This window comes from Squalius cephalus (assembly GCF_949319135.1).
Source record: "Squalius cephalus genome assembly, chromosome: 23".
NCBI classification, from domain to species: Eukaryota; Metazoa; Chordata; class Actinopteri; order Cypriniformes; family Leuciscidae; genus Squalius; species Squalius cephalus.
Window position 1 is genome coordinate 20,905,014 of NC_137144.1, and position 20,512 is coordinate 20,925,525.

Here is a 20,512-nt window from a genome sequence, read left to right on the forward strand (position 1 = left end):
TGATCTGCATTTAGTCACTTCCTTTAGTCACAGATAGCAACCTCCTGCAGAGTTTTAGCACAAACGCAAACAAACCTTGCTGATCGTACCCAGCTGGAAATATCACTGTGATCTTAAAGTGGCAGAGCAAGGAAATAAGACACACCTACTGCCACGGAGGACTCTCAAACCACTGACTCACCTTCTGATGTGACTGAATGAGGCGTTGGAGTTCCTCCACATCACATTGAAGGCTAGGTGGGAGACGCCCTGGCACATCCTCCAGCGTCAGGGTGTAAGTGTTTAGCTTGGGGTGGTGTTGCAGAACTCTGCCTTCTGGGTAACACCACTTGGACGTTTTTGTCTCCAACTCAGGCAAGTTGTCAACCCTGCCCAACACAAACATAGCAAACTTTGAGAACACCCAGTTTCGAGGCATCGAATCAGCAAAGACCACACCCAGCACACCTACAGAGGATGGGAAGTAATACACAATACTGATTGTGGTTACCCATTGAACACAGAATGTCAAGTGTGAAAAATCACTCGTTTAAACATTGAACTTGAAACAGGTTTACATGTGTCAATGCTGCAGTGAGCTCGGACAACAAGAATTGAATTGTTTCTTTAGACAAAGATATGAAAAAACAAACTCAATCTCACTAGTGTAAAAACCTGTTCTGCTTTTTCTTTTTTGCATGGAGAGAGGAAAAACAGCATAATTACATAGAAAAAAGTGAAATTCCTGGTGGCAGTTTCAACATGTCAAACAAGCTGAAAATAGATTTAAGGTGGGTACACAGCTGAATCTTACGTGTCTTCTTTACATATCTGTCAGTGTCTTATCGACAAGGAAAAGAATGCCCACAAAGCTACAAGCTTTCAAAAGAGAAAATGTGCAATTGTTAGTGTTTTTGTGTGCGCGAGTGGCTCAGATTGTCCCCAGGGCCCTGACACATGGGTAACAACAGGAACTGTTTTCATCTACTCTGTATCTAAGGTCCAAAAGGGTACCCATAGCAACCCTGTGACATCACTTACAGGAAACTAAAGAGTGCAGAGTGAAAAGGAGAAGCTCTTAAGGTCTTGCGGACCTGAGAGGAATATTTTAGGCAGTCTGAGCCTTAGCCAAATGGCAGATGTTATGAAAGACTGAACCCTTAAGCACTGGAGAGCTGAATGAATTGCCATGTATAAGTGCTGTTTCCCTTCTATCACTAAGTCATTATGTTGTATTTATAGACTAATCGTTTCAGTTAAATTGGTAACATCATGAGATAATATTTAGATATATAATGAAAAATATTATGAATTTTAAAGTATTCAAAATGCCATATTATACACTTCATAATCAATTGCACACTCAAAATTACTATAACCGCAGTTACTATACTTACTATTATACATACATAATTTTACTTTTATAAAATATGATAATGCATGAAATTGAGAGCTGATCATGCATTATACCTTGTACTCTTTAAAAGGTGCAATCTTAAACAGGTAAGTACTACAATGTATTTTAAAAGATCACAATGTGTATAAAAATATATTAAGGTAACATAGGGTAAGATGTCCCCGGGGGAAGATGATTGTTTGTACCTCTGAAAAATAGTGATCTATGACATTGTATTATGTTGAATATCTTATATACAAATGAATATATAAGTTTTTGTATCTATTTATTAATGAGGGATTTGTGAACACATTAGTGTTTTTAGCTTTGTGGAGTAAAATAGTTTTTTTGTTTTTAGTTAGGTAGTTTTTTTTGTTGTAAGTTTTACCCCAGTAAGTTACCCCATCTTACCCCTTTAAATATTTTACAATTTGTGCTGTAACAACTAAATTTGCTAATGTTTCTATTTATTTCCAATAATAACACATTGTCTAATTCATCATCATCCTGTACATGCTAAACTTATATCTTAAAGTGTTACAGTTGAAAAAATAAGTAAATCCACATTCTTTTTAATGGGGGGGGGGGGGGGGGGTCTTCCCTCACGTTACCCTATATATTCATATAATAACATGATTAAGTTTACAATTCAGACTTCAAAGAAAGCTATGAGAAAAGCACGTCAAAACATCTTAGAGAAACCACTAACGAAATACCATGATCTTTGATGGAAAGATTTGAGGCAATGTCTAAGGGTGCACTGTGGTTCAGTACACTTGCTTTAAATGAGGCACTAAACCAGAGCACTTAACAGCCTCCTATAACAGACTCTTGAATCCAGGGAGCACAGATCGCACGCTAGCTCTGAGTCTGGTCTATCCCGTGCCCTGTTTCAGAATAGTCAAGTAGGGGAACATACTGTAAGGAACCGGTACCACACAGGCTTGCTAGCCATAGACTGTGAAGAGCAATGGCTGAGGGATGCTGATCTGAGTAAACGTCTGTTACACACACACAGGTAATGCTACTTTACTGAGTAAATCTGCAGACAGGATCTTGTTGGTTTAAACCCAGTTTCTGTTGTAATTTGCATAGGCTTGCTTTAAAAAGATTGAGAAAGCTTATGTGGCTTTAACTGTTTACAAAGAGCTCAGAGCCACATGGCCTGTCCTTGTGCTTTGCTCTTATCTCCCCCACATTTCAACATCCTCCTTTCTTCAGAACACAACACTCACCTCACTTTCATGATGAAGTCATTGCTTTAATAATAGAAATCTATTAAGACTCCATACAACATTGCTCTTTTTGTCTGTTTGAGAAACCAAACCAGCTCAATGGTTCAGTTTTTCTGACCAATATAAGATTGGGAGTGTGTTTGGGACACCCATTTGAAAAACGGTTATTTTTGCACCTTACAAACTCCACCTTTACGACTCAACTTTTTATATTTGAGAGTGACAAATACGATAAAGCTGTATTTGTTTAAGGCACTTCAAAGGTCACAACATCCACTAAACACTATGTTCTGTTTGATAAACTCAGCTGCTTGCATTTAACAGCATTAAAATGTAAAAAGATATGATCTTTTTCTTCTAGTATACATATTTTTACACATTTTTTTTACAAATTAAATTACATGACTTTTGACTGAAGTTTATAATTACAGGGAATTAGGGTTAGGGTTTTTTATTTTCAATTTATTATTCTACTTGATAAAATATTAAAGAGATTGACAGTATGTATATAATATTGTTGTTAATAATTTATTCATTTATTCAAGCTCTCTAAAATATTTATCAAGTAGAATAATACATTTAAAATAAAAAATAATTAATTCCCTGTAATTACAAACTTCAGTCAAAAGTCATGTAAATGAATGATGACAAATGACAAGATAATGACAAAAAAATAATACAAGTAACCATGAAGAACATTTAGTTATTGGGATTATGGAATTTAATTATATTAATTGTTTAATAATTTTATTACATTGCCATTCCTGTGAATAATAAATTTAAAAATGAGCAGCACTGTCATTATAGCAGACATATTAGGAATATCTTTTTTGAAGCCTTCGAATATTGTCTTTGACAATGGAGAGGGGCCTTGAAGTCAAAAATGTTAGTATAATGAGCTAAAAATACTGGTTAAGGATATAAATTTCTTGCACACTTACTCTGTCAGCAGTTTCTGGAGCTGTGAGTGGCCTTTCTTCTGTGCGACCCTGGCCGGCGTACGACCCTGTTTGTTGGGAAGTCGGAGAGCCTCTCTTCCTCCGGGTTGCTGGAGGAGAAAGAGTGCTACCTTGCGTAGTCCGCGCTTTGCAGCAAAGTGCAAAAGTGTGTCTTGTGGCCCAGGTTCTACAGGAGAGGAAAACAGAGTCCAAATCAATCTCCTTCCTTGTCCTTTAAACAACACACTATTATCTAATGCATATTTCTGATATTGCTGCTTCAAGAAAGCGCCACACTCACTGCTGCATGGGGCCTTCAAAGCTTTAAGCCCCACCCCCTGCAACTTCAGAACCAATGAGAAGCTGGCAAAGCCCTCAAACAAGACCCACCCCCACAATTCCCTCGACCTCTGTCAACAGAATCTCCTGACAAACTTGTGCAAACATCATTTTAATAGATCATTTACAATAAGGACAGAAAGCCCCACCAGATAGGGGTCCTGAGTGAAATAAGCAATCGTTTTTGAAGGCGTTTATCATAAAGACAGATTACAGAGTGCCGTTTTTAAAAAGTTCAGGAAGCTTGAATGAGGCTCTCTGTGAAATAACAGAGACAGAGGAAGGATTGTTCTTGCTGGTTAATGAGAGGCTGAGAATGAGACTGCCCTCGTTTAATCGGCCCACTGAGGATCCAACAACTAATTTGAAGCCCCGAGCACACACACACACACACAAAAAAAAGCTGTGGTGAAGTGTAATGTGGCACTGGAAAGAACAGCAGATCAGGATCACTTCACAGTCTGATTGGAGACACAAGAGTGGACATGACATTATTTTTGAAAATACTGGTGTCAACTAACTTGTATCCTAGCGCTACGTTAATATTGTCGTCCCCAGGGCTCAAAACACTGGCGTTATCATACTGTTTTTTCAACTGTAGTATCATAACCATACACATGATATCTGCATGTTTTTGGAAATGAAAATGAAATGCAATAGGAGAAGTTTAACTTCCCCGTCTTAAAGAGAAATCATTTACTCACCCTCAAGTCATTCCAGACCTATATGAATTGTATTTCTCTTGACTATCTTACACAGAGGAAACATTCTTTATAAAAAAAACAAAAAAACAAATACGATTTGTCTTTGTGATTTTCACAAATGAACAAGCAAGACCTTGCGTTGCTAGCTTGAGCACTAGGTACATTTACATGACAACAATGTACTAAAAACGGAAGAGTTTTTACTTTGCATTTATTTCCTGTACAGATGACACCGCTGTCAAAATGATCCTCGTTCGCACGGATCCGCAAAATGACTAAAAACGCTGTATTATGCTGCCAGGCCAGTAGTTGGCGATGTCACTGTGAAGAACCACTATGCACCTACAGACTAAACGTTATATGCATGTGCATGACATCACTGTTTTCACAAATTCACGTTTTTGGAGTTTACACAGAGACGAGAACAGTCTCGTTTTCTAAAAATTGCACTTTGAAACCAGTTTTCAGGCCCCCAAAACGCCTGAGACTATGAAGCACTGTTTAAATATATAGAATTCAAATTCCAGTCAAAATTTAATGACCATAGAAAAATCACCCTCATGTCGTTCTAAACCTGTTTACATTTATTTCTTGATATTTTGTAAAGTGTTTTTTGTACATACAATGAAAGTCAGCTGAGTCCAATGTTGTTTTGGTTTGCTCTGACTTTCATTGTATAAAGAAAAGCATCTTGAATATCTTCTATTGTGTTCCACATAAGAAAGAACATCATGCGGGTTTGGAACAACATGAACAATGCCAATGAATTGAGTGAACTATCCCTTTAAGGGAGAATCCAAGTCTCATTTTCCATAAATATCATCTAATATGTGCCATGCAACGTGTCCGAATACCAGCAAATTCCCAGTTGGTATCTTACACAGTGGAAACAGTCTTTATTAGCTTACTGGGTTTTTATGTTTTATATAACATGCTTAATTTCACTTAAGGAAGACTGCTGGCAGTACATGCCCACTGATGCACTGGGCAAGATGCCCATGGGTAGCTCTGGTTTCAGGGCCGGTCCAGGTGCCCAGCGCCAGCTGCAACAAATGAGCTTGGGGAGTCATTACACAGCTCGCCGTCTCCCTCAACAGACAGGTCAACTCCAGGAATTTGTTTTTTCTGAAACGTTCATTCGTTTAATAGGGCATAAATGACCATCGAGAAAACAAGATCTAAAGAAAACGCTAAAACTAATGTCCACAGCAATATGCAGGAAATACAAAATGTTGCCAACACATAAACTCCGCTATTGTTTTGCTCAGTGAGCTAAACTTTGCATGAATATGTGCTGGAGCTTTCAGATGTTTTATTGAATGAGTTATTTAAGACCAAGGCTGTTTATAAGAGATAAGCTTGTGCTTATTATGACATAACAGAGCCTGTTTAGCCTTTGTTGGCCCTTATCTCCAGCTGCCTACTGTCCAGGTCTCACCACGCCCACACTAACACCTCCTACATGGAACCAGACTGTGCCTAATTTAGAGGACAAGCTGGAGTCACATGAGAGCCGGGAATCTGCTGTCGCGTCAGCTGCCCTGATGAATGATTCCTCGCTGTGCAATTGTTTGTATCCACGCATCGGCCGGATTCACACACTCATTCAAGCACACTTAATATACACAGGCTCATATTTCTGCCCAGTGGATCATCGCTAAGGAGAATACGTGGCCATGCACAAAAACTTCCACCATATCTGGACAGGGAACAGTGGCTTCCTAAGGCGTTTGGCAGTTTATGACTGCATCAGCTTTAACCATTCGTCTGATATCTTTTCGATCTTTTGTTTAGCTTTGTTCAGGTTGATTATCATAATCATACAGAAAGTTTATTTTCATTTCCCCTTTTAGTTCCTGTATGGTTGACAGCCAGTGACACAAACAAAGCGCTCAAAAGGTTCAGGTTGATAAGCTTTTGAAAGAAATCTTTCACCAAGGCTGCATTTATTTAATCATAAACATAGTAAAAACCATGGTTACATTTGAATTTAATGGTCCACTTTAGACATTCGACTAACTATAAGTAACTTTGCATGTCAAATAACTCTCAGAGTAATAGTAGGCTGTTGTAGACTGTTAGGTTTGGGTTAGTAGAATAAGTTGACGTAGTTGCAAAGTTACTTATAGTCAGCTGAATGTTTGTAGGGGGAGCATCAAAATAAAGTGTAAGCCGATATTAAGCAGAAAGTCTAATACTCTAATGAAAGTTAGTTGACATGTAGTTGTTACTTATAGTCTGTAGGGGGAGCAGCATAAAAAAAGAGCAATCATTTTGTGAAATATTATTAAAATAAAAAAAATTAAAACTATTATAATACATTTTAAAATGTACTTAATTAATGTGTTTGCAAAAGCTACCATTACTTCAGTTTTCAATGTCACGTGATCAGAAATCATTTTATTATACTGATTTTACGCTCAAGAAAAATGTGGTACTTTTTCCAGATTTTTTTGATAAATAGATTTTTTAAATAATTTAATAAATTCTTTACTGTCACTTGATTATTTTAATGCATCTGAATATAAGTATTAAATTCTGAGGAAAGAAAAATTGTGAACATTGTGTATATAATCAGAGACTGTGATGCGCAATGTTTGCTTGTGTGTAGGTTAGTAACAGTTGGATTTTAAGTCAGTGGAACCATGGGCCAGTTCTTTGAGAGGTTTGCAGATCCACTGGCCGAATACCATTCACAAATTATGTGTACCAGAGAGCAGGAAGAACAGAGGAAGCTCATTTAACAAGAACTTTTTTTGCCAAATCCACATGAAACACAAATCTAAGTCAGTGACAACCAGAGTTCCTGCCATTTATCACATGCATCTTCTGTCAGCCCCGAAATGAGTCCACAGCCTGCCTTAATAGGCTGTGTAAATGCTCCGTGCCAAAAAGAGCACTTTATTAGGGCGGGAATGTTTGCTTTTAGATTATCTGACTTAGCGTTCCTGACTTGATATGAGTACAAGTAGGAGGAAAATAAGGCTAAAATGAACTAACATTCTGAACCAATCCATAACTTAAAAAATAAAATAAATAAATAAATAAATAAAACTGGTTCATGGCTGTACTGAAGGCCTTCCGTGAAGGCCTTACGAAAGCATCGTAACTTCACTATACAGAGATTAACAACATGTTATGTAATAATGTAAATTATGTCAAAGAAAAAACACTATTCTAGCTGCCTCCTTGCTAAAAAACAACAACTTGTTGCAAAAGCAGTTCAAGTCATAAGCAGTCATTCTCAAGAGACTTTTTTTATATATATATCTACCGGTATATCATGTGTCATGTGTATTGAGTTGGCTCGCATGATTTAGGTTTCGTGTTTCAGAAGGGAACATAGTGAGCATTGATGCTCCCTGATTTTCACAGTGCATTGTGGGACTTTTTAGGGAGTGAATGTTTCAGTGCACTGGAAGTATTTTGCAACTGAGACAGCCCTTAAAATGGCTGATTTACTGATCAGTGCCCTAATTACTGAACTAGGGAGCTAAATGAGACATAGTTTAAGGCAGCATGCATCCTACGCAGAGAAGACAATCCCAGAATGCAATGTGACTAGCTTGGTGAGAAAATTAAACCAGGACAGCAAAAGAGTTGAGAAAATTGTTGATTTTAAATAAACTTGTATTGCATTCAATGTCGAAAAGCAATGATAAGCTTTGCAACATGCTAATGCCTATCTCTATTGGAACCAATTGTGAGTCGAGTCTTCCATGCCATATATGTGCTGCTACCTACGCAGAGCATACCAAAACAATGACCAATAGTGGTTCATGACAGTTAGGACGCTGCCTCCAGCTCTCTATGTTTTACTCACCGATTTCCAAGCCTGTGCAAGTGCCCGTGTCCAAGTCTGTGCCCAGCACGCTCCAGCCTACCGGTAGAGGCAGATGTCTAAGAGCAAGAGCCAGAGTATCATCCAACCTTTCACACTCCTTTAGGGGGATCTGACACTCGTCCAGAAGTAACGCTCCCTCAGTCTTTCCAACCGCGTTCACCAGGAACTGGGCCATGTCCAGGGCGAGGTCCTGCACAAACTGGAAGCGTTCCTCAGCCACAGGGTCCACTGAGCCCCCAGGTCTGGCCTGGCACAGCGTGACCCGCACGGTTTCGCTGCGATCATGAGCTATTATGAGAGAAAAAGACCAACATTAGATAGAAATATATTATACAGGTTAAACTTAATTTGAATAGTAAAACATGGTTGGAAATTATGGGATGGAAGTGATGGGATGGGATGGAAGTGATGGGATGAATGAATGAATGAATGGATGGAAGTGATGGGATGGAAGTGATGGGATGGATGGATGGAGAATTAGGGAGCAATACAAGTCGGATTTGAACTTGTGTTGCTAGAACGAGCTCTATGACTCAATGACACTGCTAGGCCACAACTCAAACTGTGACGCACTTTTAAAATGTATGAAAATTTGAATTCCAGTTAAAATATTCTTGGTGCAGTTTACAGACTATGAAAAATATTTATACCACCCACTAACATCTCCATGACTTTGTCAACAATAAATCAATTATGACTAAACTAACTCCTGACAAAATTCAAACAGCTATTTATCTTGTATCAGACAGGGAGGTCTCCTGTAAATCATCTTCAGACTGATTTAAAAAAAGAGATCTTGCTTAATATTTTGGCAGAGACATATCAACAGACGAAAAGGAGACTGAGTGCCTATGGTTGAGCGGAGATGGATATAATTACTGAGAAATGTTCCTGCATTAATACTGCTCATTTCCATTTCCAAGAGGGAAACAGTCAGAGGTGACATACTATAAAAGCAACATTCATAAACAATTAAAACTTCACTATGAAGGCTGCCAGGAGGCCTGTCTTGTTTCACGACAGTTATGAGATGTCACTGTAACACACATCGCAAGGGCAGTGTTTATGTGCGAGCGTCATTTCTGTCACTGCCAAAAAAACCCTGTTCACACTCACCAGCACCACATTTGTTTGACCATAACATCTCAGTGGGACATCCATCTGGGTTCAAAGCATTTGAGCCATTTTTGCCGATAAAGATCTCTTAGCAGTCAAATGTTTGGAATCAACCAAAACTATGGACCTCCAGCAGAGAGAGAGGGTTGAAAGTGTATCCTGGCAGACCAACTCCAGTGCACCTGAGGCGGACGATAGTAGGGCCATTCTTCATGCACTCTTAATGCATTGCTGAAAAGCTTTCAAGTGCTCAGACTGAGTAGTGATTACAAAACTGGTGCCAAACGTCTGCGCTGGATTCCATGACACCATATCTTCTGCGACCCTCTGTGGAACTACTTGTGAGCCGTGGTTGAAATGCATTCCCTTTTGACTTTCAATCCTGGCTATATTACATATGGAGGGCTATTGTGTTTTTATTTCTTTTAACAATGAGATAAGATCGCAATGCTACCAGTTCCACGAAAAGTAAAAATGTCTCAATAACGTAATTGGTTACAAGATAATTCAGTCATCAGTTAATTACAATAAAACATTGTGCCTATTAATGGATGGTTGTGGTGGGTGGCTGCTAGAAAGATGCTTACTGGTTCCTACATATGACCAGCATATATATACATACACTACAAAGAGGGTGAAAAAGAGTTCTATGTCTGAATTATTCAGGCCATATTAATAAAACATTAGGCAAAAAGTACCCAGATGGCCTATTACTTCCAGCGAGATTCTAAAGTGCGCATACAGTGGGCATTTTACTATCCCATGAGGCCACTGGAGAAGATTTGTGAATGACAGTGAAGTGACGCAACTGACGCTGGTAGGTCACATGACAATGACAACATGATGAATGAGGTCTGTTCGGATTGCAATCATACTTACACATTTATACTATATAGATTGTACATTTTAACTGTCGAAAAGTAATTATTCATTCAAAAGAAGTGCCTACTACTTTTATGAGAGTATGCGATTTTGGATGCAGCCAATATTTGGTAAACTATAAATATCTGGAGTTACATACTCAATCCAATAATTCCAGTTCTGTTTAGCAGTTCCCTCCATCAAATTGATGTCTATTTTCATACCAATACAAAAAAGTGTGTATATGTTAATAGATCCTTGTTATATTTTCTCCCACCTCTTTCGACATATTCCTACATTAAGCAAGAATGTATCAGCTCATTAATAGCTACTACTTGTTTATATACACACTACATGAATCTTCAGAAGCAGAACTGGGATATTTAGATCAGCTCAAGCATGTGCTCGTTGCAGGCCGCCCTGTGGTAACTGTGACAATTTTGAGGGTGAATAATTGGACAAGGCAACAATGTGCCCAGCAAAGCCTGGACCAGGTCCGGCATGACTGGAATGTAAATTAGTCAATCTCAACAGGTAATGGGCGTCTGGTTCCAGGAAGAAGCTAACAATTATTAAGCATTGATAAAATATTGTACGTAGACACGGAGTGAATGTGGAATGTGTTTTGTGAGCGTTGGTGTTGTGAACACTAACCTGGGCACACGGCTTGCAGCGTGACATGGCTGATTTTTGAAGTGCTGGAGATGTGCCTCTGGGTGGTGCCGGCGAATAGCAGGTAAAACTCTACATCATCTTCATCCTCGACACACTCTTCCTCACAGAGCTGGACCGTCAACAGACACTCGCCCTGAATAAGAGAGAAAACAGATTATATACAGCATTTTAAGCAATATTCTTAAATATTGAAAGGAATTTAGCTCTAAATCCAATTGTTTCAAAGACAAAAGTGCATTTTAAATTGACAATCAAAGACTAAAATGCAAGTTCTTCTCATGTTCTCTCAAAAGACTAAAGCAGTGCTGAGTTTTTAATCGCCTGTGGGTGCAGAAAATTACATAACACATTGCATCGACTCCTATTATCATCATTAGAAGATCCTCAAACAACAGGGAAGAATCAACACCTGTCCATTAAGAGAGACGCGTTTCATTACAAAGTGAGCGGGGGCAGAGCGGCAGCCTATATACATATCAACAAATGCTGGGAGAAAAAAAAACAGTCATCAGCCTTTCCCCACCCTCATAATTATAGCTTTACTGTTAAAAGTTCAGCATGTGTTGTGGGTGTGTGTGTAAGACACCTTTTTTTCTCTTTAGATATTTTAAATGTCACGCCTAATATATGGTATTGACAACCTTTTCAAGTTCTTTCAATAGCTATATTTGCCCGGCATAGATAGTAGGTCATGTTATTAAATCTCGTTTTTGGCTGGAAGGTGCATGAACCAAAACGAACCAAACCAAACCACACAAAACAAAACCAAAACTTCTAATATAACTTAACTGCAGCCATTTATTTCATTTTAGCTATCGTCAGAATGTTCATTATTTATTTACAGATAATATAAATTATATAAATGTTATGTTGCAAAATAATTAAAAAAAAAATAAAGAAACAGACAAAAGAGGGGGGAAAAGGACCAAAACAAAAGTGTTCATTTGGGCTGGAATATCACTCCCAGTCTGTCTAGATTTAGCTTTAGTCGTAGTTCATAATACAGTCACCTGACACTTGATATCAGCAACAAATTGCCAGGCATGACAAGAAAGTCTACCCTCTGTCTTAATACATCTCCCCTTATTTATTGGATGAGTGTGAATGAGAATATGAGAGTGAGAGCGAAAGGAGGAGCTACCATAAGATAACAAAATAAACAGAGAGAGATGATGAGTTTGACAGGTCTGTCAAAGCAGAATGATTGTTTACACAATCTAAAACCAAAGTAACAAGCTAGCATTCCCACACTGCATTTACCTACTGTAGCCACTATGCTAGGCCACAAAGTTTTGTCTGACACACAGAACCTTTAGAGCGTGACGCAAGCAGCGGGACATCCTAGCGAGAGATGTTTTCATTGGCCAGGCTGCAAAAGCCACATGGTGCCCTTGCCAAATGCCAGTCAGCTGCTTTTTTTGGCCGACGATGATCACAGCCATGGAGTAAATCGGAGACACGGCTGAATCCTTTTTGTGAGATTAACTCCTATGCATTCCAAGTCTGCAAAATCGCAGCTGATATGTCTATAGTTAAAAAGTACACAAAGAATTTTAGTTTTGGATTTGTTTGTGGTAAGCAATTATCAATTAATATTATTAATATTGACTAACATTAACAAAATTCTAAAATTGTTAATACACACCTAATGTCCTATTACTGATGCTGTGGTAACTAGAGAAGCAGGTGAAGATGTAAAGCAAGGCTAGACAAATTATATCACAATAACTCTGGAATCAGTGCAACCAAACTTGCATCCCTATTGGTTGCATTCCAGGGTGTGGGAAGGGCTTTTTATGGCCAGGTCATATGAGTGAGAACCAGTTATGGTGACCCTTTGATCTGAGCGACACGTATAAGGTGTAGGAATCTGACCGCACTTTGTTTATGACGCATACATGGTGCTCTAGAAATATGTTACTGATGGAAGCTACTGTATCTACATATTAGAAACCAGAAACATTCTTTGGTTGTAAATATCTTTTATTTTTAATGCTTACATGTACAAGTCAGTAACAGGCCACTTTTAGACCATGGAGGCCCAATATGGATAGCAGGTGCTGGACCAGGAAAAGTGCCAAAGGCGAGAGCATAAACAAATGAAACAAAGACCACCCTGGTGACTGTGTCAACTGTGTCCATAAGACATGGAGATTCAGATTTGATGACACCGGTCTTTGTGTGATCCTTTATCTTTGTGTTTACTTGATCTCTTAACAAGTACACAAACACAAAATTTTGGTTTTAGAGATTCATGGTTGTTTTTTTTAAATCCTTCAAATCATCAATGCTGCATGCAGCCCTGGAGATATTTTAAGACTGAAGCGTGTTAATCCTTGGTAGATTTCCTAAGCAAAACATCAAATTTTCCTCAGAATCTTTTGGCTGAGCTGAATATCGGATCAGTCTTTTCAGGAAGCATTTCTGGCACCTGAAGCGGGCTCATGGGGGTTCTCAAAATACTTTTGATACTTTGGTTGTTCGTTAGTCTATTTCAGGATCTCGCAAGTCAATGTGCCAAAGGAGGAGAGCCTGGCCTTTTCGCCCTGTGCTTAAAACAACACTTGGTAAGCTGCTTCGTCTGAGAGAACTGTGGGAGTGAGAGACCACCGTGTATCTTTTAGCTACTTGCATTTAGCTCAAATTTAGCAGAACAAGTTTAGACCAAGACTTAGTGCAAAAGCAAACTTCAAAGTGTAGCTTATGTTTCATGACATGTCTTTGCTTCTTTGGAAACCCAAAACCACCATTGCTCTGTTTATAATTAAGGAGAGCAAATTAGCCTGGGTCATATGTTGAACAGAGAACGCTCCTTCACATTAGCTTCTACAACAGCCATGAAACTAGCGGTCCCCTACATCTGCTAACTTACAATCAAAAAGCTCTGACCTTCTTCAAGACACTGTTATCGAAAACTTAGATAGTTTCTAAGGAAAATCACTATAAAATAAGGCTAGCTTTTGTTTGTTCGGTTATGCTACTGTAGGTAATGTTCGGTTATTTGTCAGCTAGATCATGTAGCTAAAACTTAGAAGCTTGTCAATAAAAATTAACTTGAAAATGAAGCTAGCTTTTGTTTTGTCTTTATAGCCGTCAAGTAGATACAACTTAAAAACTTGCCAATACAAATCATCTTGAAAATGAATCTAGCTTTTATAGCCAAGTCATGTAGCTACAACTTCCAGAAAGAAATTGCTACAAAATGAGGCTAGCTAAGGAGTAGAGCTTTAACCAGAGCAAACCATTGGACTAGTTAATACGCACAGAAAGAAATAATTTTAATAATCAGGGCTTAACATTAAAAATAATTCTCATCAGCCACTGTGAATACTCGCCAAGACCAGTATTTTGACATTATTTTGTGTGTATTTGACTGTTAAGTGCAATAAGAAAAAGAACTCAGTTTAGTACTGAGAGGCGGCTTTATGTGCCCACACTTGGTTTCGTGTATATATTTTGCAGAAAATGAGTATTTCAAAAAGAGTTTCAGATATTTCAGTATCGATATCGAAAAATCAATACTTTTGACAACACTACATTGCACTTAGTTTATTTTTTCAGATCCCTTTATAGAAGACTACAATTGAAAAATGTATGTATTATATATAAAATTCTGCCAAAGTGGCTAGTAGGTGTGACTGAGTTACACACCACTGCTGAAATCCACCCGCATTTGGCAGGTGTCAATGTACATTTGCCAGGAATAAAAATGTGTGCAGAAAAGAATGAGAAAAAAGTGGGGAGGCAGAGATTAAATGCCATTTCCCCTACACAATCATTTCCTTACACTGAAATTGAACAATAATTGATCTATCTACACTTTTGTTTTCATTTGATCTTATTTTCCAGCTTAAAATCTACATTAAAATAAGAAACAGAGGACGTCTGTGACTTCCGCGAGTTAATCAAGACGTCCTAAGAAGAAACAGTGCAATGCTTCATCAAGCCAGTCACCTGCAACTGCTAAACATGGAAAAACCACATGTGCAGCTTTAACCACACACATACTAATACACAAACAGCAAATGCACGAGCCACAGCTGTGTGCTTCAGATACAGCAGTATCTGCGACGTGGTTTATAGTTCATGACAAAGGATGTATAAGAGTAAGAGTAACTGTACTGTTACATTACAAAATGACAATATAAAAAAAGTTCTAAAGAAAAAATGTTAAGTCTTTTTTTACATTCAAACCATTGACTTAAAGGAAAACGCTAAATATTTTCATTGCCTATGGGGAAAAGCTTATCTAAATATTGCAAAATAAACTGTCATTGAGTTTGTCTGTTATAGCTGGAGAACTTTCATTTGGCAGGTGTGCCAATTTTAGACCCTGTGTGCCTGTTTAATTATATAACCAATCAACAAAGTCACATCCATGGCAGGATGTTGATATTACCATGAACGCACAACAACTAGAGCAATCTACAAGGCCTAATTTGTTCAAGTAGAGCAGTTTGTTGTGGTGAACTGATCCGGTCCTCACCATTGACCTGAAAGCATTGTGGTGTCTTCAGTCAGACATCCTGCTGACATGTGGGCTTCTTTATAGCTTAAACAAATCTAATTAAAAAAGGTCAGCATGAAAAAAAGAAAAACATAATTACCCAGCACCCTTTCCCCTGATCAAGACCAAAATACGCTGATTCAGCCCAACGGGAAGAATGTGAGCAGGCCTTGGAGCAACAAGTTCACATTACAAGTTTCAATCAACTAGGGACTAGGACAGGATGGTATACTTGTCACAAAGCAACCAAAAAAGATGTATATAAAGTAGATGTAACCTCTCAAAGAGGGTTTTAGCATGAAAAGTGCGGTACTGAATGAAACAAACAAATATTGCAATACTTACATATAACGGGGCTTGCTGTGGATTCAGTTTCATGGCACTGGCCACTGTGGAAAAATAAAAAGTGAGAGTTAGCAACAAGGCATTTCTGAAAGTGCGGGATGTTCAATTACCATCCACAATGATCTTTGTATTTCACTGATCATGTGCACGAACAAACTTCCCTCTTAGCATCAGGCTGCATGACCCAGATCACCTGGGGCTTTTAACAGAAAAAAAAACAGTGACCGTAATAACTATTAGGAGCACATTAGCTAGCCTACATTCATAATGGTCACCCCCTTCCGGGTCCTTCCATAAAAAACCTTCAGTAAAAATTTAACTGCAGCTAATGAATAACAGGAAATCCATTATTTGCATCTGTTTTCAGGACTCAACAATTGGAATAGCCTGAGGCGTGGCAACGTTCACGGATCACATACATGCGTCTATAAGGCCTAGCAAACAAAAACAATCAAATCTTTGTGGTATATTGTACATTGTTGTGGAATTTTGAGGATTTAAATATGTCGCAAAGGTTTCGTTATCTTGGTGACTAACATAGATGATTTATTGCAAATTCAAGAATGGCTAGAGATTAAAAGTATCAAAAAGAATGGGTTGAAAATGATGAATCAGGAATGCTTTGTACTGCACAGGATGTCATTGTTTTCTATAAAGAAATTCAGAGAGAGGAATTTCTTGCTCACTATGCATGTCACGGTTAGGGAATTTTCCCATCCGTTAATTTCCCACCCGTTCTTATCGATTACACCGGGAAGAAAAGAGGATCAGATGCCAGCATATATGCCACTCAGTGGAATCTTGCGGCTGGCCGCGAAGCACATTGCCCACCTGCAAGCTGCAAGAGGGTGTTACGCTTCACCCAGGCATGAGAGGCAAAACCTCAGCCCTTAACCCACAACGCACTGCAAACCCAACCACCATAACACAGAGCTTCAGACAACACCCAAATCTCAGCTGATTCAAGAAAGAGAAAAAAACACATTAGCCAACACAATAAGACAAATCGTCTCCTTTTAATGTGACGGCTAAAAGCAGCCCCTAAAACACAAGGCTGGGAAACAAATGACATTGGAGTGTTAACACCGCCCCCACCTTCTGCTCACTAAGAATGATAAACCGCCCCCAGCTATTGTTCTGTTATCTGCCCCGGGTGAGGTATTACCCTTTTAGAGGTCCTTGTGGTTATCTGAGGCCCTACTCATAACCTGGACACACAGGAACAACACCCTCCCATACACGGACATTTACAAGCACACACTACCCAACATGCTTGTGACAAAAGTTCTAAAACCAAGTGAACTGTGTTCTCTTGCTGCCGACAAAGGTAGCTGCTAACATTAGCATGTTGCTAAAGTAACATTTACATCACATTTTAAATTTGGCAGACGCTTTTATCCAAAGCGACTTACATTGCATTTTAAGGTACACATTTAAATTCTTATAAGTTCTTGCTTTCCCTGGGAACCGAACCCATGACCTTGGCGTTGTAAGCGCCAAACGCTCTACTGTTTGAGCTACATGTGATGCTGTCTACAAGTGAACTAAAAAGAAATGTCCTAGCACAATTAAAGTTGGCTACCTTATGGAACGGTCTTCATGTCGGGAATATGGTTATGATGCATTAAAATTATTTCTCTGTAGGCTCACAAGGTTTAGAACAGTGCAATGAATTTCACTTCTCCTTAAAAAGCAGAAACCTGAAACCCACTAACAAAATAAAAGTACTTTTTTGAGCTGCTTTAAAGATTACAACATAACAGTGGCATCGTCATGAATCTTTCATGGATAAAGCAATCTCAGAACTCAACTGTAATAATCTTGGTAAAAATGTATATCCAACATTGCGGAAAAAGTCAAAGGAAGCAGTTTATCAATAATCTGTTCATTCAGTACTGTGAAATACAGAAAATAGTTCCATAGAACAAAAATGTAGTAGTTCAAAATTTCTTCTATAGTTTAAATTACTTGGTCATTAGCTTAGCATAGTGCTGGGCGGGTATGACCAAAAATTATGTATCACTGTATTTTTTCAAGATTCTGGCAGCTTCAAAGTACAGTATATCACAGTATTTTTTTTTTTCTTTTCATGACTGGTCCTTTATATAGATTTATAGTGGCTTACTTTACTGTCAGGAGTACATAGAATATAATAACAGCTTACTTTCAAAAAATCCAATGAAAATCTAATAAATCCCTTTTATTTATTTTTTTTGGCAAGTTTACTGTTTAAATTAAAACATGTACGAAAACTTGTGTAATATTCTTTAGGTTCTTCTTTGTATTATTATTATTGTTTTAAGAAGCACATTCTACTGTGCATTAGTATTATTTTTGTTTATAATTATTTCAAGTTAGACAAAACTTTTATTATGGCATGTTGTAATGAAGATCTTTGAGTTTTAATAACACGGAAATTATTATTATTATTATTATTATTATTATTATTATTATTGTTATTGTTTTTATTTCTTGTAATATATTTCTGTTATATTTCTTGAAGTTAAACAGAACTTTTATTTTGACAGGTTGTCTTGAAGACCTTTGAGTTTCTGTGTGTATATGATTTGACAATAGTTTTATTAAATGACATGGTGAAATGCTCATGAAGTTAACTCTCAGAGCAGCTCTGCAGATGAAGTTCATGTATTCGTGTCCTCATATAGTGTGACGGCAGACACTGAAAACACCACGAGTGTCAGCGCGTGTGTGTGTAGTAGACGAAATTTTTACAGACACGCAGACACGCTTTTACAGACACGCAGAACGTGCAGACTTCAGATTTAAATAGCAGTCAGACACTAGTCTACATCGCAGTTTGATTCATTGTACAGCACTACTTTATCAGCACTAGATTTATTCATCTAAAAAAGGCCAAATATCACGACATTCCACTTTATACAGTAGCCAAGGTTCCATTTGTGATTCCGTGATTCCATCCGTTTACTGCATCATGGAAATCAAAGGTCTCATGTTAAAGAGAACTGGTTGTGTGGGTTTATTATTGTGTTATAAAGTGATTCAGATTGTTTTATTTAGTGCCATGTCAGCATTCAAGGCTATTTTCATGGCAAAAATTAAATTACAAAAATACAAATATCATATAAATACAATAAAAACCAAACAAACAAAAACAGAGAGTCATATTATACAAGATTTTTTTAATTAACATATGATAAAATATTCAAAACCTTTTCAGGCATAATCTTACTAAATAAGTCCTCAAGTGAGGTAACTTCATAAATAAGCATTCTACTTGTATTAAGTCCAGGACAATCTAATAAAATGTGTTTAACAGATAGGGGAATCATACAAAACATGCATAAAGTTGGGTCTTCACCTTTAAGCAAAAAAGCATGGGTCAAACTTGTATGACCCATACTGTTATAAAGTGATAACCATTAGCAAGAAGGGTATGCAGTTAATAGACGTCCCCGCTCAATCCACTTTACATCGTACTCTTCGTGGCCGTTGAATAAAAGCAGCAATTGTTTCAGCTACGCACCGGTATGGCTGGGTAAAAAAAAAAATTTTTTTAAATACATACTGGATAAACTGGTATACTGCCCAGGACTTTCTTAGCAACATACTTCAGAATTGATTAAAATCCCACCCACTATTTGTGTGTTCTGTTTTTGTGCTTGGAGAATAGCCATTGTCTTAGCAATACGATAACACCTTTGGTATCAACTGGGTATTAGGAAAGTGTCTTCTGCGTTTATGGGAAGAGCATGTAAGTGCTACACACAAGTGAACGTTAACAGTATGCAGCCAGTAGACAGTTAGGCAGCTTACTAGGTTTTGGAACAGAGCTTAGGTGTTATAAACTGGACAATGACTAATCTCTCTTATTCTGCTAATACCTGCAGGCTTCTTTACTTGAACCCCTCTACAGCTCCTGTGCAGGCAAAATTCCCAGAATACTTCTCCCCTCCCTAGTCTGCAGGAAGAGATCAGACATCCCACCTGCTGTTTTTTCCACTCATGCTGATTCACCAAGTACCCCTGCCCCAAATCTAACTCCAACTATTTAGCCAGTTGATCCACTTCCAAATCTCAACTAATCAGCTAAATCTGTGGTAGAGAGAGAGGGGTGAGGGCCCATCCTAAGCCAGACGGTAGCCACTGTGGATGCTGACAAACTGGCTAGGGTCAACCAGACACATCAGAGAACATGGCAGTCATGGAGGGGGCATGCTGTTGCAAAGATTTACGTGGTCGTGCATGAATAAAACCCGAAACTAACTTTGATATGAGGCCTCCTGGATGGACCTACTGAGCCAGAACACTGCAGAGTCAGCAAGCCAGTGGTTACCCTCAACAGATTAATGTCTAGAGGCTAGAGTGAGGGCCGTAGTTTGTGTGCTTTGGCCTGCATTCTGGCACCACTGAAATTCAAGCATGACATTTGGACTTTTTGAGAACCCCCACAAAAGCCCCACAATCCTACACATGTGAGACAGGCAGCAACAGACAGGAAGTAGGCTAAAACAAGGACAACATATTGACAGCAAGTCAGGGGTAGGCGGCAGGGTGGGGACAGGGCTGGACATTATGAGAGGGGTCACAGCCT

At 38.4% G+C, this 20,512-nt stretch overlaps 1 protein-coding gene across 13 annotated transcripts in view; it reads right to left on the reverse strand.

The window, feature by feature from the left end:
* LOC307151228 (A-kinase anchoring protein 13) overlaps positions 1-20,512 on the reverse strand; it is a 91,466-nt gene that overhangs the window by 54,767 nt on the left and 16,187 nt on the right. For all 13 annotated transcript variants that reach the window (XM_079859133.1, XM_079859132.1, XM_079859124.1 and 10 more), the window contains exons 2-6: positions 15,940-15,983; positions 11,067-11,220; positions 8,415-8,723; positions 3,552-3,735; positions 182-368 (exon numbers count right to left, since the gene is read on the reverse strand). In XM_079859133.1, the coding sequence (XP_079715259.1) occupies positions 182-368; positions 3,552-3,735; positions 8,415-8,723; positions 11,067-11,220; positions 15,940-15,972 (867 nt within the window). In that variant the 5' untranslated portion in view covers positions 15,973-15,983. The remainder of the gene's footprint in view (positions 1-181; positions 369-3,551; positions 3,736-8,414; positions 8,724-11,066; positions 11,221-15,939; positions 15,984-20,512) is intronic.